This window comes from Prinia subflava, chromosome 6 (assembly GCF_021018805.1).
Source record: "Prinia subflava isolate CZ2003 ecotype Zambia chromosome 6, Cam_Psub_1.2, whole genome shotgun sequence".
Classification (NCBI taxonomy): Eukaryota; Metazoa; Chordata; class Aves; order Passeriformes; family Cisticolidae; genus Prinia; species Prinia subflava.
In genome coordinates, this window is record NC_086252.1 from 5,351,259 (window position 1) to 5,376,353 (window position 25,095).

The 25,095-nt window shown below is 52.6% G+C and overlaps 1 protein-coding gene across 1 annotated transcript; it reads right to left on the bottom strand.

Moving 5' to 3' along the window:
* Nucleotides 1–2,029: 2,029 nt before the first annotated feature.
* On the bottom strand, nt 2,030–24,841 carry COL6A1 (collagen type VI alpha 1 chain). Its single transcript, XM_063399949.1, has 35 exons — nt 24,590–24,841; nt 23,751–23,880; nt 21,937–22,137; nt 21,480–21,639; nt 21,222–21,344; nt 21,112–21,132; nt 20,911–20,931; nt 20,769–20,813; nt 20,430–20,483; nt 19,642–19,686; nt 19,511–19,537; nt 19,205–19,231; nt 19,067–19,111; nt 18,777–18,830; nt 18,181–18,243; nt 17,623–17,685; nt 17,407–17,460; nt 17,290–17,325; nt 17,072–17,134; nt 15,110–15,172; nt 11,735–11,797; nt 10,944–11,006; nt 10,783–10,833; nt 10,663–10,698; nt 10,036–10,098; nt 9,512–9,577; nt 9,105–9,140; nt 8,977–9,013; nt 8,218–8,226; nt 7,280–7,413; nt 6,090–6,199; nt 5,641–5,824; nt 5,274–5,448; nt 4,879–4,908; nt 2,030–4,124 (listed from the first exon to the last, which is right to left on the bottom strand). Exons 1-35 carry the CDS (start codon nt 24,696–24,698, stop codon nt 3,514–3,516), a joined length of 3,072 nt encoding a protein of 1,023 aa, XP_063256019.1. The 5' UTR covers nt 24,699–24,841; the 3' UTR covers nt 2,030–3,513.
* Nucleotides 24,842–25,095: the final 254 nt, after the last annotated feature.

Sequence of the window (25,095 nt, forward strand, 5' to 3'; positions counted from 1 at the left end):
CTTATTTAGTCCCATTATTACACAGATCCCTAAAATCTAAGTGACCTAATTATGGATGGGAATTAGAAACTGAAATTGTTACATACAAGTTTCTCAGAGCTGTACCATGCTTTAGTGATACTCCTTCATCCCATGCAGCATTATGGGAGGCCATCAGCTTTCTAAATGCTTTACCTGGAGAGGGAGGATGATGATAATGATGCTACTGTGTGCTGAGGGCAGGGAGGGAATTGTCTGCCTCCATGACCTTGAGTGTGCTGAGAATTTATTCTGTGTGTCAACCCCATATTTCCATATTTCTTAATAGGTTACAGTCTTTCCTCTTCTGTTTGTCCATGATTCTTTCTCCTTATAAAATGTTACTTCTTTTAAGGGGAAAGGCCATTCAACTGGACTAAATAATGCATACTTTCAACTAAAGCATGCTTAGGAATATGAGCTAAAGCAAGCCCCAAACCACAGAGGAGCAGGAGGCATTTGAACACTCAGTTATTTTGGCCGTCACAGCTAGGAGAGGCAAGGCAATGGATCTCTGCTCCTTGGGAAAGACGTAGGCACAGGAAAGGCTCTTAAATACACAAAATCATCCCAGAGTAGCTGGGTATTTGTTTTAGGAGTCCTACCACACTGGTAAAGTGGTCTCAGCAATCCAGTCCTTCCCCAGCCATCATCTTCCCATGAAGGGCTGTGAATCAGTGTTGCCTCAAATGAGGAGCATTTAGTCAGAGGAAAACAGAGAAATGTGACCCAAATTCTGTTGTTGTTACATAAACCCCCTCACTGAACATCTGGAGAACATCTGAAGTTTAACAAAACAGGCCTGCAGGCAGAGGCATTTTTGACCTTCCCTATAATGGAAGAACAAAAATTGAGACTGAAAAGAGGGGAGTGAATATCACCAGAAATGGAAGACAAATTAAGTCCAGCATATTGGAGCCAGCTTCGTCCCAGACACCTGAGAGGTCTTCACAGTCTTACCTGAGCACTGCACAACAGTAGTGAGAGACAAGGCAAGACTGCTAAACACAAGGTGCTGGGCACTTCTGAAAAATTCCTGCTGGTCCCTGTCTCCTGGGCAAGCTTGCCACCTGGTTCTGGTTAAAATTGTTTTTCTTCTGGGCAAATTGGAATTTAAAGGGAATATTTAGATTTTTCTCTAAATGACATGGTGAAATGATAGGGAAAACTGACGAACACTCCAGAACCGAGGCTCAGAATCTGACATTTTTTGCTGGTTTTGGATCTTCTTCTCCTTTCTGCAGAGGGAAAATGCTAGGGCATGGTTCAGAGTGGAGGGGGAAGAATGAACAGAAGCAGGAAAGATCCCTCCTGCCACCTACCTTTTTTAGCAAAAAGCTGTAAACCAGCCCAAAGACAGGGAGATCTTTCCTCAGGTGCCTTTTTCATCCCTGTATTGGACATGGCCCAGGTGTGAGGGGGAACATACAGCAGGGGTTGGGCAGAAGACCCCCTTTCCCACCCCTTCCTGCTGGCAGGAGCTCATCCTGTGGGCTGGGCATCCCTAGCCACAAATGGGCTTGTCCCTATCATATTCCTCCATGCCTGATTCGTGCCAAGGACAGTGGCAAGCCATTAATAGTTACTTCTTGAGCTGTTAAAACCGCCTTTCTTAGGGCAAATGTGAAGGCATTTTTTCCTGACTTTCCATGAAGAGGAGAGCAGAAGATCTGACACAAATATCTGCCACCCACAGAGCCACCCCAGAGCTGCTCCTCAGACTTTCCAGCTGTGAGTGAGGTGTCCCCAGCTCTGCAGGGAGCCCAACAAGCATCTCCAGAGAGATGGAGGCAGCATGACTAAGAGGAAGACATGAGACAATGTCCTGTTGAATGTCCCCACTGTCTGGGGAACAAGTGACTTTGCATGAATCCACAGTGAAAAGGTGTGGCAAGCCCTGGGACACAGAGATGTGGGCCTAGGAGTTTCCCCAAGGACATTTTAGAGATCTCTCAGGATGTAAAATCAGGATCTGGGAGGGAGAAAGTCAAGTCAGACAAACACCCTAAGAGACTGTGGAAAACATTTTATTTGACAGATTTCCAAAGTGGACAATTTTAGTAAAACACAGGCATAAAATAAAACTAGCTGGTACAATGGGGTTTTGGATAAAAAGTAAAGAGTTTGGGGTGCCGATACCTGGCAGTCGCTGTTGGTTTCTTTAAAGGGCATGAATTCATAGCAAGAGCACCAATGGAAGCGCTGAAACTAAATCTCACCCAGCCAAACCACATTTTCAGTGTGGTCCCAGAAACAACTGTGTAAACACCAAGGGCTCACATCACCCACATAAGTGATAGCACCTTTGTCAGTATACCTGTAGAGTGTGAGTCAAAGACCCTGGGAGATGATGGCAGCCTTTCCCTTTACTTCACTGGGCTGAGGATGAGGCCTTAATTCAATATATAGTGCAGTTAGTGGGTTTCCCTAGGGCCCAGGTGCTTAACTCCTAGGTGGTCCTATAGAAACAGTACTCCAAGAAAGCTGGCTGGGAATGTCAGCTCAGCTCTTTTAAAATAAAAAAAAAAAAAAGTAAAAAAATTAAAAAATTTTTTTTAAAAAAATCCCACTAACTGGGCTCAGAGAGGTTTTCCAGAATGGAGCTTGACCCATAAAACAAGTCTTCAGGTTATTCATGAGGTTCCTGGTTTCACTGTAGGACCATAAGATCAGTAAGTGAGGGATAGCAGTTATGTAGCTTCTTTAAGGGTTTCTCCCTCCCCAAAGGCTGCTGCCCATCTTTGCTTTGGTCAGTGTCCAGCCTCCCTGCCCTGAATGGGATCGTCAGTGCCGAGGGATGCTCCACCACCCACCTCTGCCCCAGCCCTGGGAAGTGAGTGTCCCATTCCCCAGCCCTGGAGGCCAGAGATGCTTGCACACAGCTTGGGTAGTGCAGTCCAGCCCTCTCTCCTCCCCAGGCATGGGATATACGAACCAAACTTGCAAGCTGTGACAACACTCTCCTCTCAAAGCTTGCTGAAGTATGAATATTTCACTCGAAGCACAGCATTAAGTTAGGATCATCATGAGCTGGGCAAGTGCACAACTGATGTATGAAAGACAGAAGGAAATCAACAACAACAACAACAAAGTAGCTAAAAAGAGCATAATCAGCCTTAAGAGACCAGGCTAGATCTTAGTGGTACTAAAGTCCTCATCCTGATTCCTTCTTGGCAAAAACACAGTGGGATGAGGTTGGTATTTGTGTTTTGATGGCTTATTGCTAGGTGTGCTTGTGTTTTTCTGCTGTGGGGAGGGAGGGCAGTCATGGGCAGTGAGGGAATTTGAGGCTAACAGAGTAGAGACACAGATGATGAAGCAGAGGCAGAAGGGAGGGGACTATGTACAGCCAGGCTGTGGCACTATGGTTATCTACATAGATGTAAATTCTTCAGGTTGGTCAAGAATACCTTTAAATATTTTTTTGCTTTGTTGGTTTTCCTTTTTAGGTGAGACAGAAGCAGCTATGGCCTTGGCAGAAACCCACCCAGATGCTCAGTCAACAGCTATCTTCCTGGAGACAGTTTGGTAGAAGACACCACGCAGCAGAGAGGTGTAGTCGGGCACGCGGAAAAGGTGCCGCTCCCCATAGGCCACGTCGTAATCCACGCTCTTCCCCGTGACCAGGACACGGATGTTTGGCTCGTTGGCTTGGCTGCCCACTGCGAGCACATAGATCTCAATGTCAGCCTTCTGTGCGTCCTGCACAGCCCTCTCGATGGCCCTGGCCGTGATCCCTTGGGAATGTCCATCAGAAAACACCAGCACCCTCTTCTTGGCCGCGGCACGGGCGGAGCGCCGGTACAGGTCTGTGATGAACTGCAGGGCGGAGTTCACGTCCGTGGCATCGTTCATGAACTCCATGTTGTCGATGGCCTTGGCAATGACCGTGTAGTTGTACTGGAACTGAGCTTCCACTTTCTGCTGGTTCCGGCCGCTGTACTGCACCACTGAGACGCGCACGGAGTCGTCGGCGGGCTTGCCGGCCTCCAGGAACCGTCCCGCCAGCCGCTTCACAAACTTCTTGGTGGTCTCAAAGTTCTTGCTCCCCACGCTGGTGGAGCTGTCCACCAGCATTGTGATGTCTGCTGGCCCAGTGAAGGTGACTGCAAGGGGAAAGGTCCAGAGCTTGTTACACTTTGGCTTTTCCATGGAAAGCCGATGAAGTCACTGGCTGTCTCACAGGCTTCCTGCCTTGTCAGACTCAGGAAATCTCCACTTGTGCTAGCTTTCTTTTCCCTGCCGCAGTGCTGTCCTACACTTGTCCTTTCACCTGTTCATTCCTTCTTTTATTTGGCTTAGGATAGGCTAGGTAGGTGTTTATTTGGCTGAGACAATCTAATGACTTTTGTTTAAATACAGTGGCTCTCCTTGTGTGTCTGAGGAACCACTTCATCCTCCTCACCTCCCTTCTTTCCATGGAAATTCTGAGAATTGAATATGCTTCTGACTTGGAGGTGTACTCCATCAAAACCCTCCCTGTACTCACTTTTCAAGCACCTTTCTCCAATATCCCTGCCATGGTGCTGATTTTGCTCATGCTTCCACCACTATATATTGGAAGCAGGTAAATGAGGTCAGTTGCAAAAACCTGGGAGGGTCACAATCTTTCACAGCCTCCTCTCTAGGTTTGATATGCCAAAGAACAACCACCTAGGATTTTCCCCAGCTGCTGTGGGCTGGTGTGTGTGTGTGAAAGAGACCCTGAGAATATCTGACAGATCCTGCTCACCTCTCCAGTTCAGGACCATCTCCATTACAAGAGGTGGCCAAGCCGTGCATCCCCACAAACACAAACTCCCACTTCCCCCATCACAGCACCCACAGCCCCTCAGTGTGGCATGAGGAGTCAATACTCACTTGGGCAGGTGTAGTCAGGACATTTTTTCTCTGTTAAGAAAATAAGAGGGATTAGTGTCACCGGCTTGCTCAGGAGAACCACTTGTCCCACAGAGCCACAGAAGGGACGGAAGTTCACCTGCAGGAGGTGAACACACACCTTTGCCACCTGTGCAAAGGCTATAAATGTGCATGAAAAATGGTGTGGACAGACATGTCCTGCAGCAGATGAGGATGGGGCCCTGACCACAAAGCATTCTGAGACACAAGATGCTCTTGTCCCTTATTTAACTAAATTTGATATCTGTTCTCTTCCTTCACACCTGCTTAAGAGCATGATGGGGGGTACACAAGGGAGGGCATCCTAAATCCCTGGCCACCTTTCCCATTGCCTCTAACCACCACCTTTCACCCACCTTGGCAGACGTACGAGGTGATGTTCTGCAAGAAGGTGTCATCCAGGAGCTCGGCATAGTTGTCCCTTTGAATGGACAGTCCTGGCCTGGTTGGTCTGCTTAAACAAGCGATGTCATTGAGGTGATCTGGATTTGGAGGGTTCCGGAAAATGTCACCAATCCCAAGGGAAACCACCTGCGGGGAAGTCCGAGTCCATCACTGGATGCATTCGTCATCTAATGCATTCATAACTGTGTATGCCTGCCACTTTGTGAAAGTGCTCCTAGTGACAGCTGTGTCCCCTGCCCTGGCCCTGTGTAACAAGGACATGGGGACGCCCAGAGAGCTGGTGCTGTGCTGCTCAGCACAGGTCCCCCGTGCCCTCACCGGGGTGACGTCGCACAGGGAGTTGAGCGGGGTGGGGTCCCGCAGGGTGTCGGAGCGCCCGTCGGTGATGACGATGGCCACGCGCTTGTCGGACGTGAACCTCCGCAGCAGGTTTTCCTTGGTGAACTGCAGCGCCTCCCCAGTGTAGGTGCCCCCAGCGATCCACTGCAGGTTCTTTACTGCCCTGCAAGAAGAGACACCGGTGAGCCTGCCAGCCCTGCCCACAGGTACTGGAGGAGCCAGAACACGGCTAGTGACCAGGCAGAGACCCCTGCATAGGGATTGGGATGGAAAACTTGCAAGATCCTTAGTTTAGCCTCAGCAACACTTTTAATGCCACCAGCCGTTACCTCCCACTGAAGGGCATTTAGATCATTGCAGCTGCAGGAGCTGCTGGCCTGGAGATGGAAGACAAGGGGTGAATAGGTGTCCCTGATTCACAGACTCACTGCTTGAGCGCCCCGATGTTGTCGATGTTGGCATCCCCCATGGCCACCAGCTCCTGCGTGTTGTCATGGCTGTACTGCACAACGCCCACACGGGACTCCCCAGCTTCAAACTGTGGGACAGAACAGAAATCAGGAGCAGATACCTCAAGGGAACCCAGAGGCTCAGAATCCTGCTGATGGTTTCTCCTGAATGCCTTCATGGCAGGCTCTGCTATTTCTCTTCTGCCTTATTCTGGACAGGCAGAGCCCCACCAGGAGTGGATGCACATTGGGACCAATTTGTTGAGACAGTAAGTGAAAGGAGACCCAGACCTAGATCTCACAGCTCACTGGTCTCAACAGCAGCCATTGGACTCTCAGGCACACAGTGGAAATCTTTGGACTGTCCTGTGTGCAGAGTCAGGAGTTGGACTCGATCCTTGGGTCCCTTCCAACTCAAGCGATTCTATGGTTCCATGAGAAGATCTGTTTTCAAGACTCCTGGTTTTCTTCCAACATGGTGGTTTTGCTACCCAGCTGTACCTTTTCTGCTTATTACTGGCCCTTTGCCATCCAAAAAGCCCCATGTATGCCCACCACACAAGTATTCAACAGCAGATTATGTGCTTTAGATGTGGCTGGTTATACCTTCAGGAAAGTCTGGATTCCCAATGGCCCTTCAAATCACAGAGGTAAATAAAATATACAACAAGTTACCAGAGAGGAATTAGGAAGGAGAGCAAGCATTTGTGTCCCTCTTCAGACTGAAAGATTTACTACATGGACAGTATTGCTGGGTTTGGGCTGCAAGGGTCATTTTTAGTGTAGTGCTTAAGTGATGACCTAAATCCAAGCATAGGGGCTGGACATCAGAAATTTCCAACGCACTCCAGACACCTGAAATGTTCATCAGAACAAGAGAGAGACTGAGGCACTGATTGAGTAGGCTGATTGAATGCTCAATGAGCCATCTGCTCTGGGATGTGGAGGAAACAGGGTCTCTTTGTCCAGAAGGAGTGAAATGTCTACTTTGGGACAACAAACTGCTGTCTAATCTCCATGATTTTATAAATTTGGGAAGACCCACCCCCAGCTTGAAGCCAACCCCAGTGGAGGCTTTTTGGAGTGGAGGCACCACCCCATTTTCCTGCTTGTAGTGAAAAATAAGCAAGTGCACACAAGGATTTCAGAGCACTCCGTGGAAATCTCACCTTGACCCGCTCGTCCTTGCTCAGGCGGTCGATTACTTTGATGATGAAGTCCTTGGCAATCTGGAAGTTTTGCAGGCCGATGCTCTCTGAGCTGTCCAACACAAACAGGAGGTCGACAGGACCACAGGTGCACTCTGGAGCAAGGCACAGGAACGGAGGGACATGTTTTGCAGGGAGGCATTTCCAAAGGAAGCAGCTGATGCCTGCTGTAGGCCTGCCCAGCTGGGTGCCCATGCCCCATCCACCCCCAAACGCGGTGCAAAACAATGCAGAAAAATAGCTGCATAGGATATTTGAGAGCAAATTTACAAATTTTTCCATGTACTTTTGCTCCCTAATAAGACATGGGGCATTTCCAGGTTGTGAGTACCCTTAAACCACCCAGTAATAATTCCATAATCCATTTCCTCATAAGCCTTCTCACTTCTTCCATTCACCCAGCCCAGCAGGACAGAGGTGACACTGGTGGGCTGGAGGAGGCTGACTCAGCTTGCTCCCCTCTTTCTCATAGCTGAAGAACATCATGTGCCCTTGGCTCTCCCTTCGAGCTTTTGGGCTGCAAACCCAGCCTATCAGGGCAGCATCAGGGAATAAAGCCCAGCACATTACTCTGCTGACATGCACACGATTTGGAAGGAAGAACAGAGGAACAGAGGAAAATCTACGGTGTGCCCAGAACAGACATGCCAACTGCAAAAAGGATGGAGAAAGTCCACCCTGCTGGCACAGGGCACCTTGAGAACCCTTTTCCAGCTGCAGGACTCAGCACGCTCAGGAACTGCTTCCTGCCCTCCCCTGCCTGGATCATGCCTGGTTCTCCCTCACGGGCTCTCACTAAATCTCCATAGCAGAACACAAGGAGCAGGGGAAGGGAGGGGTGCAAGGAAGGAGAAGGACTAGCAAATGTTTGCAGAGCACCTTTGCCAAGTAACACTCACCACAGCAAGCTAGAGGAAAAGGGAAAGAAAGAGAGAAAAATTAAAATGCTTGACAAAAGAGTTTTTCATACCCTAATGCAGACTGCAGGTTTGTTTCTCTGCAAACCCACAGACACCTGGCCTGGACAATCCAAGCTCATGGAGGTTTCTCTCTCATTTGAAATACCCAGATTCTCTCCCATTTCAGGTTGGGATGCCCTGGCCTGGAGCACCACACACAGCAGAGCTCTGTTTCTGCACACGCTGATGTGTTCTTATTTAAATAAAAATAAAAGTTAAGTAAGTAATCAGAGTACAGAGCTCAAAGTCAGTTCCCCAAGTACCCTGTGTCCCTCCAGCACTTTATTACTGGCTATGGGCCAGAAATCCTCTGCAGGACATATGTGTTCCTTCTCCCCATGGCAGGACACCTCAAACTGGGCCCCCTTTCCCAGGGGGGAATATTAGACCATGATATTTAGGAAAAAAAAAAATTGTAAAATGGGCCACTCGGGGATTTTTACATAACTTTGCTCATATTTTCCCTGTACAGAGCCACAAACAAGCAAGTCTGTGCCACATACAAGTGAGACACAGTAGTTTGAGCTACTCTGGAGATGGAGTTGGAGGTCCCTGGATCAAGGGGACTTAACTGTGGCCCATGAAAGGGGAGAGGTGCCCATGGATGACATTCCCCTGCCTGGGGACAGGGAAAAGTCAGCTGCCTCTTGTTTAGCAAGGCACTGAGCAGGGTGGGAGGAGAGGTACAGGGATACTCACAGCACATCTTCATGATGATGTCCAAGATTTCACATTCCTGAAAACAGAGGAAAAGGAATGTTTGATTAACAGCAAAAGCAATGCACAGAGCAGGCCAGCAAGCAGCACCCCAATCCTGTCCCACTCACATCTGGTCCTGGAGGCCCCACGGGTCCTGGTGGTCCCTGTCAGACAGAAGCACAGAGGAGTTACGGGAGCAGTCAGTCCCATCTGTGGTGTACTCTAATGATACCTTGCCAAGCAATGCAGAGTTGTGAAAAGCCTCTTGGCTTCCCAGTTGCTGGCCCCTGAACTGGGCTTGGAGCAGAGACATCTGCTTGTTTGCATGATGGCCTGGTGCTGCATGGAGGTGGAAGGAGGAGATCCACTTCCACATGTGCCATGTACACCCAGGTGGGAAGGCAGTGAGCACACACAACGTGTGCATGGCTTGGTGCTGCTCCCAGAGCATGGAGGGATGGAGGGATGGAAGGAGGGATGGAGGGATGGTGGGATGCATGGCACTGGGGCCAACCCTGCCAGGGTCCTTACTTACCGGGGGACCTTCGCGTCCCCTGTGGCCCTTTGCTCCTTTGATACCACTGGGCCCAGGGGTCAGGTTCTGGAATGAAAAGAAAACAAAATCTCACAAATCTGTGTGTGTCAGGGGTCAGCATCTTTCCCTCCAGATGTCTGATGAGCTCTGCTTCACCACTGAAGTGTTATGTGAGGTTGCTGTACCCAGCTGAACAATGACTTGGAAGGGACACTGGGGAAATCTCCTTCCATGGGGCAGTGATAAAGCTCAGATCACCAGTGCCATCATCATCAGTGCCACCTGGAAGCATACAAAGCCTTGCAGAGGTGATGCCCACCTCAGCCTAACAAATGTGGAAGTTTGCCAGCTGTCGGACACAGAATGAACACTTGGAGGGACTTTCCTTTGCTATCCATCAGTCACTGCTCAGAGACAAAAGGCTGAAGATTTACAAAGTCTGATAGGCTCTGGCCCATCACTGCCCAAGGCTCCTGCACTGTGCTCACAGGAAAAGAGGACACAGCATTGCACAGGTTACTCACATCATTGCCAGGGTCACCAGATTCCCCTTCATCACCTTTAGGTCCGACATAGCCTTTTGTTCCCTGAAAAACAATGTGGGTGAGATTGCTGCGTTAGAGTGGTGTGTTAGACTGTGCTTTTATTAGAGTGGTGAAGTTGGTGCTGGCATGTGGTGGCCTTGTGTAAGCTGGCTTGGGACAGGGGTGGAGAGCAGCACATAGGCTCCCCAACACCAGATTTCAACTCTTGATGAGGAGAATTTCTTAGGTGGCTTTCATGGCTACAAAATCACGGAATTGTTTAGGTTGGAAAAACCTCTAAGATCGAATCCAACTATTAACCCAGCACTAAATCAAGCCCCCAGCATAGCATCATCCAGCTCTCCTGGGTGACACTCTCAACCCAAACTCAGGCTCTGGGACTGCTTCAGAAAGTATCCAGCCCAAGCTGCTGCCCTTGGGTGTTACAGATGCAGCAGGACACTTCCACTTGAAGTATCCACCACAGGGAGAGGTGGGCAGAGGGAAAAGAGGGTTTTGGAGGAGCAGGTTGCTTCAGGGAGCCTATTCCACCATGCAGCTGATGGAGAAGCTCCAAGCACCAAACCACCACCAGGAGTGGTGTGGCTGAGGAAGCAGCATACTTACGTTAATGCCAGGGTTGCCTCTGTCTCCTGGCTGCCCCTGGGGATAGGGAAAAGGAAGTGTGTTAGGTTTGACAAGTAGACATAATGGTATTACAGTTTCAAGGCAGCACAAAGAACTTACTGGAGCACCTGTGAATCCAATTGTGCCATTGCCAGGAGGACCGTCCTCCCCCTGGAAAGGAAGGCAGACAGAGATGAGATAAAGAAATGCAGACCCCCTCAGACAGCATGGCAGCAGGATGCTGGTCTCCTTGGACAGTGTATCTCCCCAGCACTACTCACCTTGTCTCCCATGAGCCCAGGGTCCCCGGGCAGCCCAGGTGCTCCAGGCAATCCCTTTGGGCCCTGGAAGGGGCAGAAGAAGGAGTCAAGGGTTGCACAACATCATCTGATTGCAACAACATCATGGGAAGACAATGACTTCTATGGCAACCCGCTACCAACATGAGCCCACTGTGGAAGTGTTCTGCTTATACAGGAGCAATGTAAGGACTTAGGTTAAATGCCAGAAAGAAGTTCTTCACTCAGAGGCTGGGGAGGCCCTGGCACAGGTTGCCCAGACAGGCTGTGGCTGCCCCCATCCTTGGTTCCAGGCCAGGTTGGATAGGGCTTGGGATAGTGGAAAATGTCCCTGCCCATGGCAGGGGGTGGCACTGGATGAGCCTTAAGGTCTGTTGCAACCCAAACTGTTCTAGGATTTTTGTGAAAGCCAACAGCTGTGCTTGGCTTCCATTTGCTCCCTACCCTGGGGATCGAACCTGCTGGCAGATTCAGGTGGCTGCCCCCAGGGAGCATCTTCCCAGCACCCGTGATGGGAAGCTGTGTGGTTTGTGGTGCAGCTATAACCTCTCAAGAAATGACCTGTGAGAGGTGGAGGAAAAGGGAGCTGTGGCCTTTATGACCCATGGAAATTCCTGGATGTGTCTGCCAGGAAGCCAGCACTGGAGCCCGTACCAATAGGTTCAACAGGGTTCCATTACCCACAGGATTTGGGTAAAGCCCTACGGGGTAGCACCTGCTGCTTGTCCCTGCATTCCTTCCCTGCAGAAGGAGCGATGATGAACAGCACTGACCTCACTGCCGGGGGGGCCGTCATCTCCCCTGTAGCCTTTGGGTCCTGGGGGTCCGGGCTCACCCTAGGGAAACACAGAGAGCTCTCTCAGAGGAGGTTTCTCTTGCTGCCGCTCCTGCCCTGAGGGGCTGGTCCATTTGCTTTGTGATTTGATGGGTAGAACTGCCCATCAGTGAGTCAGCTCCACCTTGGACAGTGCCAGAAAGGATCTGTAGATGAGGGTTAATACTGATAGAGAGGTGCTTCAGGAGCTGTGCCTGGCTCCTCCTTTTCCTCTTTTCTCCCTTTTGCCATTTTCTCTGCAAAACCCTGTGGGAGGTAGATGCCTGCTGAGCATGAATCAAACCCAAAAGCTCTCTGTGCCAAGATGTGGCACCACACATATGGGGTGAATATCATATGCTTTCAGTGGCAGCCATCCCTCTCCTTCAAAGCTCACCCCAGTAACAGAGGACCTGGTGGGAAGAAGACCAGGGAGGACAGGCTGATGCTTTCCGGGATCAAAGCACAGCTGTGTGGCACAGTGCCATCCCATCGGATGTGACAGAGGTGCCCCTGGAGGATGGTCCTTGGTGCAAGCACATCACCCTGAAGGTGACACAAACCTCCCCGTGCCTCACTGCTTGGACATGTCTGGGTCACAGTCAGGGTGGCTCTGGGGAGTTTCTGTCCTCAGGACACTGCAGAGCCCTGGCAGCATGAGCTGGAGCAGACTAAAGTTGTCACACTGCCACATCCCATCTGGGCAGTGGCCACTTGCACCTCCAGCTGCAGGGCTGGCCAGAGACAGCACGAGACAGGAGAGGAGGCATGAGGAGGGTTATTTTCTCTGAGAGCTTCACAGATGCTCAAGGGAGCCCCTCCACCTTCTGCTCACTGCCAACAGCCCTTTGCAGGGTTTGCTTTCCAGGAGGTGGGATATGATGGTGGACAATGACTGGGTAGAGATGCTCTGGCATTACATCAAATGTTCAGGCAGCATTTCATGTGGAGCTGGGTGTGCAGCCAGTCCCCAGGCAATGGAGAGGACAGAGGGACGCAGAGAGCTGGTGCCAAACATCCTGTACAGGCTGTAGGCACCCTTCTTCCAAGGAAAGGTGTCCTTGTGGGTGCAGAAATCTTAAAATTGCACAGTGCAGAGCACTAAACTGCTCTGAGGCATGTGACCTTATTTCTGCACAAAAGCCCAGAAGAGAGAAAACTTGGAAGGAAGGACAGGAACTTGAGATCCTTCACACCAGCCAAGGCTGGAGCCACGCTGACCGTTCTCATCCTCACTGCAGCAGCACAGCACAAAACCCTCATAGCCCCAGAGGGGCTTATGATGGATGAGGAAATCTTGTCCACTACTTCTCTGCGTGCAACAAGGACCCAACAAAAGAGATGGGCACCATGGCCAGGGATAGAGAAGGGCCACCAAACCTGTCCACGAGGCTCAGGGAAAGAGCATGCTGGCCTTTAGCTTCTCTCAGAGAGAAACAGGATGAAAGGGAGTCACAGGTTAGTGGGAGCACTTTCCCCTTGCCAAAAGAAACACACTCCAAGGTCCAGAACTTGCAGATAACACGACTTGAAAAATACTTGTGTTTGCCAAGGTCCCACTCTTACCCAAACCTAATTACGCATTTATTTTTAATTTGGCCAAACACAAGCATTCTTCCTCAGCTCATGGAAAAATCATCCTCACTTTGCAACTGTTTATCAAATCTCCCTGGAGTGGTGGGAGTGCTGGGGCAGCCTCTGGCCTGGGGAGGCATCAGAGCTGCTTTTGTAATGCTTCCCTCTCTGACAGGGGTTTGACTTCAGGGGTCGGAAGGGAAAACTGATGTCCCAAGGGCTCAGTGACAGCAGGGAGACCATTCTTTCTTCCCTTCCTCCTCAACAGGAAAGGCTGGCTGGAGGCAGGATCTATCCCAGCCTGGATCCCCACCATGCTTGCATCAAATTTCTGTCTTTTGCATGGTCTTTCTCCTGCCTGGAACCTGGAATGTGCCTCTATCACAGAGAGAGCAGCTGCAGCCCCAGCCTCTTTTGCTGGCACCAGCCTGCAGCACTGATCAGTGGATTGTTACATGCACTCATCCAAAGAGCTGCCTTCCCACCAGGGCCACCTCCCAAAAAGACAACTGAGCAAGCTGGATGCTTCCAGACTCTCTGGTCACAGCAGAATCTCAGCTCTGCTAGAGTTTCTGGACAATATCAGAACAGTAGGACCTGGACAATCCTCCTGTGGGGATTTGGTGCTCTTCACTAGCAAGAGGCAGGTTCAAGGGAATTCCAGCTCCAGGCAAGCACAAGCCTGGCCCAAGCACAGCCTCTCTCCAGGCTGTGGCACAGTGCAGGTCTGACATGGGGGGGTCACTCATGCTTGGGACAATGTGAATGCAACAGCCAGCCCTTCATGGCTGTTCTGCACTCCAGATCTTCTCCAAGGGCTCTCCAACACTGGGCCAAGCAGAAAGGAGTTTAAAAGCTGTCTCACATTTGTCTGCACACTGGCCTCTGTGCTTCACTTCTCGTGGGAGTCCTGCTCCACCAGTGTGGGAGTGTTTATCTTGATACATTCCTCTATCTTGGGATCCACCAAAACTCTGATCATGTGGGTAGAATGGGCGTTGTCCTACAGAGCCCAATCCAAGGGTGATGTCAAAGTGTGCTTTCTCAGGTGCAGAGATCCTGTTGGCCATTGCAATCAGTGCCATGGCCATGAAGGATTGACCCAGCAACACCTCCAGACCCCAAGTTATCAGCTGAGAAGAAGGAGCCTTCAACTGTGCAGGGGACAGAAGCGTTCTTCAGGCTGGAGGTGGCCCACCCTGCTCTCCAGCAAGCCTGTGTGGTCTGAGATGTGTTCCTTGAGGCACACAAGGCACAGGCAGACCCCAGAGGAGGAGGAGCACACCTTGCAGTCAGCAGACTTGAGGGACACTGGCTCTGGAAGAGGCTGTCTCTGCAGGATGCCAAGGGTATCGGGGACACTGCTGGGGCCACGTCAGGATATCCTCACTGACACAAGGTGTCTCTCTGACACCCCTGACTGAGATGAGCAGCTTCTGGCCCCAGGCCTGAACATTCTGTGTGTGGCTGCAGCTTGCACTTGCCGGTTTCCAGTTCTGTCATATGTGTTGACATCTGTTTCCATGGGATTGGGAAATGGTGTGCAGGTTGTTCTGCCCACAGCCCAGCAGCCAAGTCTCAATTTTTTTGTCCCTGTCCATATCCTGGGTTCTCATAGAAATCCCTACCCTTCTTCACAAGCTTTGCTTCCTGGTCTGGAAGATGCTGAGAAGTTGCCTCAAGATGCTGTCCTATCCCACTCTCCCTGGCACCCCAACCACTTCCATCTGGGATCCAGAAGGTTAAACCAAGCTGTTACCTGATCGCCAGGTGGTCCGAGGGGTCCTTCCCGCCCTTGGTCACCAGGTGGTCCAGGCTCTCCCTGAAAACACACACAGAGGGCATGAGGAGCACAAAGAGGAGCAGACGTGGCTGCAAAGGGACCTGTGTGCAGTGGGGAGCAGGGAGCAGCACCCACAGTAGGGTGGAAATGCAGTCATCGAAACAGGCAGGAGTTTGAGGCAGATTGAGGAACTGAGTAGGGAACTGTCAGAGGGGGAGAGAGATAAAGACAGGCTAGCGTGGCTACCTTGAATCCAAGAAGATAGCCCTAAGAGGAAGGCCTTGTGAAGCTTCATCTAGGGGACGTTTTTCAGCCCATTTTGTGCCAGAAAAGCAAAAGTGTGGAGAGATTAATCTTTGGCAGATACACAGACCTGGCTCTGGACCCAAACCAGCCACACTCTGCACCCATTGCTGCTCTTCTAGAGCACCTCCTGCCCTGGCAGTCTGCATGAGAGAAACACAGCTTCCAGAATAGCTGCATCCTTCCTCCAGCCTGCCATCCCTTTGGAGTTAAGGGGACTTCCATGGGAATGAGCCGCAGATGAAGAGAGAGACACCCTCACCTTTCACTGCCAGTGTCCTTCTCTCTCCTTTGCTGACACTCAGAACCCTGAGCCAGGGCTGTTTGCAGAGAACTGACATCCCAGGAGGGTACAGGAAACCTGAGTCTCAGTGATTTGGGACCCCAACAGTTCCAGTGGAAGGAAATACACCCTGGACATGGCTCAGTTCCCTTTTACTGAACAGCCTTCCACCAATCCAGCAGAGTTGCATCCAACAGACCGGTGTGCCTGCCAAACCCAAGCTGGCTCTGGAGCACCTTCCCCATCCAGACCCACGGCCAGAAATGAGCAAGTCAGGGAGGCAGAGGAGAGAGGAATTTGAGGGAAGCAATTGAAAGGTTGGTGACCTAAAGCTGTTGTTTGCAACCTAGAAGCATCCAGATGCATCAGCCAAACAGCAAATATAAAACACAACTTCCAAATGGCCCCAAGACCTTTCTGGCACGGTTACACAGCCTCGTGCTTGGATTCAAAGTTGGAAGGAAGCAGCTCATCATCTGCTGAACAATTTAACTGCAGGACACTGGCTTGCCTTCATCTCCCATACATCTGCCCCACACACCCCATGTGGCAGCACTGACGCTCCCTGAGCAGTAAATAGGAAGGGGGAGGCTGCCAGAAGCCCCCTGCCAGAGCTACCCCTCCCCAAGGCAGACCTCTGCCCCCCTCCAAGCTGGTGCTGGGTCCTGGCTGTCCTCACTGCAGGGACAGGGATGAGTGGTGCAAAGGTGGATGGGGATATGGGATGCTGCTGTGGAATTCCCTGGTTCCCACCACCCCTACCCTGCACAGCCCTTCCCTGTGACGTGTGGCATGGCTGTCGCTTGGCACGTTTGTCCTGGCCTGCTGAGGGTTCCTGGCTGTCCCTCCCACACTTACACTCGATGACTCACCCCAGCAGGCTGGAAACATACTTTCCTGGTGACTCCCACTCAAAAGGGGAGGAAAGAGTATTCCCCCTTCCATCCACACCCACTGATGGTGCCCTGCTGCTGATTGTACCTGTGCCCTCATGCCCGAGCCACTGGTAGCCCAGGCAGTCCCTGAGTTCCCAGAAGAGGACACCTTAACTCTTTCCTCTCCATTAACTTTTAGAGCTGTGAGGAAGGCACTGACAGCTGTTCACCTGTTCTTGGCTTGCTGGGCATGCTCTCCTCTGGATTTTGGCTGTTTGGTGATTACCTGCCAGCATAAAGGGGCAATTTCTGGGGGACAGCAGTAGGTCCCTCCCTTATTGGCAGGTGAAGGCACTAAGCTTGCCTGCTGTCCCACAGGCTGGTGGAGTTAGCAACTGGACCCCTCTTCCCATCCCCTGGCTTGCAAGCATCACCCTTGAAAGCAGATGCTGAAGGCTGCCCAGCAAGTGCAGTTACCGGCTGTCCTCTTGGCCCACGGTCACCCGGGGAGCCCGGGGGTCCTCTCTCTCCATTGCTGCCCTGCAGATAGAGGGTGGAGTCACAAAGTCAGGGCCTGCTCGCAGCAGGGCAAACCCCTCCCTCACTGGCCACCTCTGAGCAGGCTCAGCCACAGGCCCCCTCCTTCTCTTCCAGAGGGCACCAGCCCCTGCCCTGGCAGAGGCTCTCTCACTTACCCGTTCTCCAGGAGGACCATCCTCACCTAGAGCACCCTGTGGAGAAACAAGAGGGGTGGTCAGGGGGTAGGGATGGCCAGCAAGCACACACAGGAGCATCACAGGTAAAGAACTCACCTCGTCACCAGTCTCTCCTGCTGGTCCAGGCTCACCCTGGTTGCCAGGAGCACCCTGCAAGGCACAGGGATGCAAACAAGAAGTCAGACAGTTCTGGAGCAGAGCCCTGCACACTTAAAGAGCTTTGTTCAAGCTCTGCTTCAAATGCAAGACTGGAGCAGGGGTCCTCTCACAGAGAAGCAGAGGATGTTCACACAAGGGTGCTGCTTAACCCACCTTCTCTCCAGGGTTGCCAGGAATCCCCTGTCTGCCAGGCTTTCCGTCATTCCCAGGCTCCCCCTTCACAAGAACACAAGGCACCGTCAAGACTGCATCCAGCAGGGATTTCAGCTCCCACAGGGCAGAGGCTGTCAGGAGCCACAGTGCACCCCAAGCTGCTTTCAGGGTTGTGGTGCCTGCCCATCCCAGCAGATTCCTCCCTACTCCACTCCCAGTGAAAGCCACCTTTTCACAGCACTCCCCTGATATCTCAGGGATGCTTTGTGCCAGGCTTCTGGGCACCCACAAACCTTGGGCCCACTATGGGCGATGGGGGCCATCCTTTAGTCAGGAGGCCAGGCTGGACAGGGCTTGGAGCAGCCTGGTCTAGAGGAAGGTGTCCCTACCCATGGCAGGGGGTGGAATGAGGTGGACTTTAAGGTCCCTTCCCATCCAAACCATTCTGATACTGTGATAGACTTGCCCCAAGTAGTGCACGGAATTTCCACCTCTCCCTCCTGCAGAAAAGGGGTCCCGGCATCCCTCCTCTGTGTGAGGCTGGGCACAGCAACTCACCTTTGCTCCCTTGGGTCCAAAAGCACCGGGATCTCCCTTTGGTCCGGGCGGGCCTTGAGCTCCCTGTTGAAATTAAAGGCAGCATTGCTGAAACCTGAACTGGTGACACCATCTGCAGGAAACTGGGCATGGACTGAGCATCCCAGCAGCCTGGCAGGTGGCTCCTGGTTGGGATGGACAGGAGGGACATGGCCAGAAGGGACTCCTGCACTGTGGAGCTGAGTGAACAGTTTTGCACCCACACTGCTGAAACACTTCTGAAGCTCAGAAGGAAATGGCAGAAGAGATGGTTTGGGGCTGTGGTAGCTGGACCACAGTGGTGCCACCACAAATGTGTCATAGCAGGAGCATGGAAAAAGCACAGGGGAACTGGGGAAATGCAATGTCAGGATAATGTTTTCCAGAGCTGCATCCCAGCAGCCCCAGGGAAACTGGGGACAGCTTCCAGACAAGGACGAGGCAGACTGTCCCAGGGTCAGCCCCGAGGTGCCTTGGCTGGGATAAGCATCGCACATTTCCCAGCAATTCCCTATTTCCACACACCATCATGGCAGAGCTGTTCACTTGCATGCAAGGGGCACCCACAGAGTACCTACATCAAATCCAGGTGAGCCTTTGCAGCCAGGTAATCCGGGGTATCCAGCTTCACCCTGTCAGGCAGCCAAAGCAGGGGTCCCCAATGAGTGACACTCACAGGAAGACCCCATCCATCATCCCAGACCCCTGGAAGGAACATTGCAGCTCCATCTCTGGCTGATAGATCCATGGCCCTGCAGGGAGGGAACGCCACTGCCCCACAGGCTTCATCCTCAGACCCCACCATGGCTTTGGAATGGCAAAAGCCAGGTTGCTCAGGCCAGCAGAGTGCCCTGGAGCAGAGATTTACCTTCATGCCATCAATGCCATCGATTCCACGCCTGCCTTTCTCACCCTGAAACAGAGTACAAGGACCACAAAGTGATTCTCAAATTCCCAATGCCCCCCAAACATCAAACAGAGAAAAAAGGTGCAAAAGCAGTCTGACCTTGGCTCCTTTGGCTCCTCTTGATCCCTGCAGAGGGAAGTAGAGAGGTGTGAGATGCAGAGCAGATCTGTCCCCCACCTCAGTGCAGTCCCCACACCAGCTCAGTCTGAGGGCACAGGCATTCACCACTCCTCTGCACACCACTGGATCCTGCTGGATCCCCGCTCCTGGCTCAGGCAGTGCCAGCAGGAGGGGTGGATGTGGGGGCACATAGCAGACCCCAACACCATGCAGCTGCAGGGCGAGCCTGGGATAATCACACATGGGGATACAGGGATGTCCCCAAAACATCCCTGCAGTCCTCACCTTTTCTCCTCGGCTTCCTTTGTCACCCTAGAGAGGAAAGGAGAAAGAGAAATGGGAGAATGAGAACACTTGCAGCACAGAGCCTGTGGTCCACCTCTGAACCACCTCCGTGAGCCTGCAGCCCCACATACCTTCATTCCTTGGTAGCCAACAGGTCCCATGTCTCCTGGCCTGCCCTTGGGGACAGAAACAGTGTGTTAACAGGGTGTTACAGTAGCCACCATGGGACAGCGTCCCCCCAGACTCTGGATATGGGCTCAGCTGCCATTCTCTCACATAGGAGCATCTCCCATAACTCTGCTCCTTGTTTCCCTGGTCTAGGAACACAGGATCATTGTGGAGGGCCAAGTGGATCTGCCTTCACCTCCACCATCTCCAACTCTTCATGAAGGTAAGGGAAACTAGGTGCCTGGGGACACATCTTTTGGGATGAAAACGAAGGGCAGAAAACCCTTGGGAAGGAAAAACGTATGGCATGGAGTTTCCAATTTGGGAACACACAAGATGGGTAACTGCATGCTCACGTGTGTGGGAGAAATATGCCTCCCAAAAATGTGTGCCTAGTAAAATAAAGGAGGGAGGAGGAGAGAAATAGTTTCCTCATGCTCTCAGGTTATTTACCAAAGGTTTCCCTGTAACACTGCTGTGCTTGTTGTGTCAGAGGACGTGGGATGGAGCCCAGAGTCCAGCCCTGGGCTGGCACACATGAGTCAGAGATGTGTCCTGCAGGAGGGATGGCTATTTTGGGTGAGGAACAAGGAAGCCTTTTAGCAAGAGGAGGAGCCACCCCATTGCACAGCATGACTGCACACCCCATGGAAACAGGGTGATGCTGGTGAGGATGCGCCCGAGAGGTCTGGCCAGAAGCAGCCTAAAACCAGCCCCTGTGCAGAGTCACCAGGGCTGGTCCTTCACTTACTGGGTCTCCAGCCTCTCCTTTCTGGCCAGGAAGACCTGGCTTGCCTCGTTCTCCCTGCAATGCAGGACAGAAACACAGTTAGTTCATCATCCCCAGGAACAGAATGATGACCTGTTGAATGAAGAGCAGGGGGGACGGGAGCAGAAATGCACCATGGATACAGGGAGCAGATGGTGCTGGTCACATGGGAGCATAGTGTGGGTCCACGCCTCACAGGTGACCTTGGAGGCTTTTTCCAACCTTCATGGTTCTATGATAAGGATTCCAGGTCTCTGAACATCCCCAGTGAACCCATCCCACTGCCCCAGTCCCAAAGCACAGCCACAACCAGTCCCTCACCTCGTGGCCAGGGTCACCAGGGGGTCCAGGGGGCCCTCGGGGAGGCTGCAGGAGAGAGATGTGGGTTAGACCAGCCTGAGGCACAGCCTGGGACCACAGGGATAAGAAGGAAGGGGACAGGACTCTTAAAGGCCTGACTCACCTGGCACTCGAAGGAGCAGCACTGCACGGAGGGAAGGAGGAAACAGCATTAGAGGAGGGGTCAGCAGCAGGGTCAGGCTGCACCCTGCTTGGTGGGGGGGCTTCCCAGGCTGACAGGGGTTGCCTGCAGGGCAAGGCTGTGCCACCAAGTGCGCCTTAGCCACAGGTCACCCACAGGGCTCAGTTACAGGGGGACACTCACCGATTGCTCCGTGTTAAGTTTCTGCAAGACAAGAAAGCAAAGAAAAGAGTTTGAGAGGTACAGAGGTCGTGGGGAGGGGGCAACCTGGAGAGGGGGTGGGCAGTGCTCACAATCATGTCGATGATGGTGTCGATGGTCTCCTCCACATCGATCTCCCGCGTGGGCTTCAGGCTGGTGGCGGTGAAGTTGCGGCGGTAGGAGTGGTCTGTGGCAATGATGTTCAGCCGCTGGTCCTGGGGGTGGGGAGGGCAGAGTGAGACCTGTGGGCACCTGTGCAGGCTCTGAGTGCCCTTCCTTTGTCATACTGGGGGTCCCATGGTCCCACTGGGGACCCCCTGCCGGAAGCACCCCTGCTGTGTGGTCCCTACCAAGTGGTTGGGGGAGATGGCAACAGAGAACACTTTGATCCCCAGGAGTTTGGCTTCATTGGCAGCATCATCCAGGCCTCCGCAGGGCTCCTTGTAACCTTCCAAGGGATGTCCATCAGTCACCACAATCAGGTATTTATTCTCCTTATGATGGGAGCCACTGGAGGGGTTTAAACACAGGATTTAATGTTGAAAGGATTTAGCTGGAGAGGAGTGGTTTGGACACCTGGGGACACTCGTCTGAGACAGTGCCCCAGCCTGCGGTCAGGGCGTGCTTCATGCCAGCGAAGCTGGAGCAACTTGCCACCCCTGTCCCTGCACTGTGACCTCTTTTCCCAGCCCGGGGACAGCTCTGCACAATGCTCAGGGATGTCCCAACCCAGAAGCTCCCACCCTCCACCCACCAGAGCCACACCACCCCCATCCCGCTGTGCCCGCCACAGCCTGGCTGCCTGACCCGATGAGCAGCTCCTCGATGCCGCGCTTTATGGCGCAGTCGGTGTAGGTGCCCTTCCCGATGTAGTTGATGGCTGACACTTGGTTCTTCAGCTCGCTCTGCCCGCTAGGCATTGGCGTGAGGCTCTTGATGAGAACCACCTCGTCACTGTAGTGCAGCGCTCCCGCGTTCCACACCAGGTTGCGGTCGCAGCGGTAGTACCTGCATGGACACGCCAGGACAGGGGCTCGCTTTGCTCACACCAGCTGAGAAAACGCAAATCCTCTGCAGAACAGGGATTTGCCAGGGCTGCCTGCTCTCCTGCAAAGCTGGGATATGCTTCCCATGCAAAGCACAGCATGGGAACCCAGGGCAGCTTGTCCCGCAGGTGGAAGGGCAAAGTGATGCAGAGGGTGGGCATCTGCAGGGATCAAACAGCTTGGCAGAGAGGCTTCTGGAAGAAGTGTCAGGGGCTGGAGCTGGGCAGGAGGGGCTGAGCCAGACAGCCAGGTGTGTGTGTGCAAGGCAGGTAACCACTGAAACACCCTGCAAAAAGTTTTCCACTACCTGATGTGTTAAAATCAGAGAGGAAAGACTCCCTTGGAAGGATGCCCTGACTTGGGGCAGGATGAGTATGTGTGTTTTGCAGCCCTGACCTGTGCACTGACACATCCAGCACCTGTGACTCCCTGGGACAGAGGCATCACCAGTGCTTTGGCCACTGTCCCAAAAAAAAAGGTCTTTTCAGGATATGGGGACCAATCCCAAAGGGATACGATTTCTTTTTTCAGTAAGGGGGGTCCAGTCCCAAAGAAGTGGTGTTGCACATCTCTCTGCCCAGCAGGAGCTGTCCTAAACCCACCCAACCCTTGTCCACTGCTGTTCCATCCATCCCACTGCAGGACGGATCCCAGGGCCTTGCACAGGGGAGAGTGATGCAGCACTGATGGAGGCAAGTTGTTCCCAAGCACGAGGCTCCTGGTCACTCAAAGGCTTGTAATACAACCCTCCTGCCTGGGCAATGGACAGGTGAGCTGTTAACCCCCTCCTATCTATCCTGAGATCCTTCCAGCTGGTGCATCACTAGGACATCCCCACAGTGCCCCTCTGAGCACCAGCACACATCTCTTGCTGCCCTGAGGGGTTGAGCAAGACTCATGTGCCTCCAGGACTTGTGGTGCTCCTGTACATCTCTGGATCTCCTGCCCGCAGTCAAGCCCAACACCACCCCCTCTGGGATCCAGGAGCTTTGGTGCTCCTGTGCATCCCTGGGTGGCCTCCCCAGGGATTCCAGGGTCAGACCAAGGTTTGTGGCTGCAAAGGTGGGTGAGGAGGAGGCAGATAAAGAGCTGGGGAACGGGGTCGGTAAGGGGCACCCAAAGCTGGGGTGCACCAGTGGCAAGGGAGGGTTTGCTCTGCAGGGTGCCTGTGAGTGCTGGGTTTAACCCCAGAGGTATCCTGCTGTCACCCACACCCCCGGGTGGTTCTGGGCCTGAGCACAGGGACCAGCATCGTTTTGGCGCTGCACAATGAGCACACAGCCATCCGGAGGCAGTGGAGTCGGGCTGCCATGTCTGCTGCTCCAGCAATTCCTGTCTTTCCCGAGGGTGGGTGCAAGCAGCCCTGCTAGAGCCGTGCTGCTGCTGTCAGCACAGACAGAGCCAAAACAGAGCAGCCGAACACTGGGGGAGGGAGGAGAGGCTCCCATCCCCCTGCCCGGCATCCCTGCTTTCCTTTTTTCCTTCTGTGGACAGACACGCAGGGAGGTCTCATCATCCCACCCGGCAGCAGGCTCCATCCCCAAAGCAGCCCAGATAAATCCCTGGGGAATGTACCTTTGGGTTAGCTTATCAATGAACTGGTTGGTGAAATCTTTCACTTGGGTAACCAGGTCCCCAAAGGGCTTCACCCTCAGGGCAACGCTCTCTGAGGTGTCCAGGACGAAGAACAGGTCCACAGGGCAGTCTGGGAAGAAGTGGAGAGGCAGGAATTGAGCGGTAGTCCTGCTGCATCTCCTCCCCCTCCCCGGTTTCCTGCACTGCCCCACTCCATTTCCCTCCTAGCAGGCTCCCAGCATCTGGGCTAAGGGGAACGCTTTCACATCTTAACCTCCTTGGCATCAAGAGTAAGCAAGATCACTTTTTCAGAAAACATAATTTTGTGGCATTTAACACTTTCCTCTACTTTCTTCCATTCAAAGGATATCTTTGCAAGACCTATACTACTTATTATACCAAATAACATGCAGCTGCAGGAACCACTCAAAAAATTGAAACCATTTTAAGTAATCAATGCAATAAGAAAGTATAAGTTTTATGACACATCCTGCCAAAAATATAATTTTAGGGAAGAGCAGTAACATAAACTTCCCTTAAGATCCAGCATCCAGCCCAGAAAGCTGGACTGGTATCTGCTGTTTTCCCCCTCTCCTGCATCCCACTGCTACTGGTTTCTCTCAACCAGACAGAGCCAAGGAAAAAGAGCCAAAAAACACGAAATTGGGTACTTCTTGCAGATCCTCTTTAAGCCTACACCACTCTCCTCAGCAAGCCCAAACGTCCCCAAATCTCCGGTGTGTCAGCAGCAGAGGCATCCACCCCGGAGGGAAACAGCAGTCACACTTCTCTGCTGATCCCAGGAATGAAAACCACCCTGGAAAGGATTCCAGACTTACCTTCTGTGCTGGAGACTTGGGTGATGATTTCTGGGCGCTGAGCACATGAGCCCCTCCACAGGAAGCCAGCCGGGAGCAGCAGAGTGAGCAAAAAGTCTCGCAGCCTCATGTTTCTCGGTTCAGATTACCATCGAGCTGTATCCAAGGGAAAAAGCAGGGAAGGAGAACCCAGCAGCTGAGCGAGGCCACGGTCTGGAGGCAGGAGTCACTGAAGAGTTTTTTTTTTTTTTTCTTCTGCTTTCCCCTTGATTTCTGTGGGAGGAAGAGAAGGCAGGAGGGTAAGGGTGAGGAGGAGACTTCTCCAGCCTCCGGACGGAGGGAGGGATCAGGGGGTGTCAGCTGTGAGTCAAACTTAGGAAGCATTTCTCCTTACCCTTTTTATGGATGTCACTGTACCTGCGACCGCAGCCCAGCCACTGGTGCCTGGAACCTCCAGAAGCCTTGCAGGGAGCCCTGGAACAGGCAGTGCCCAGCCTTGGGGCTCAAGGCTGCTCACTGGGGCAGGG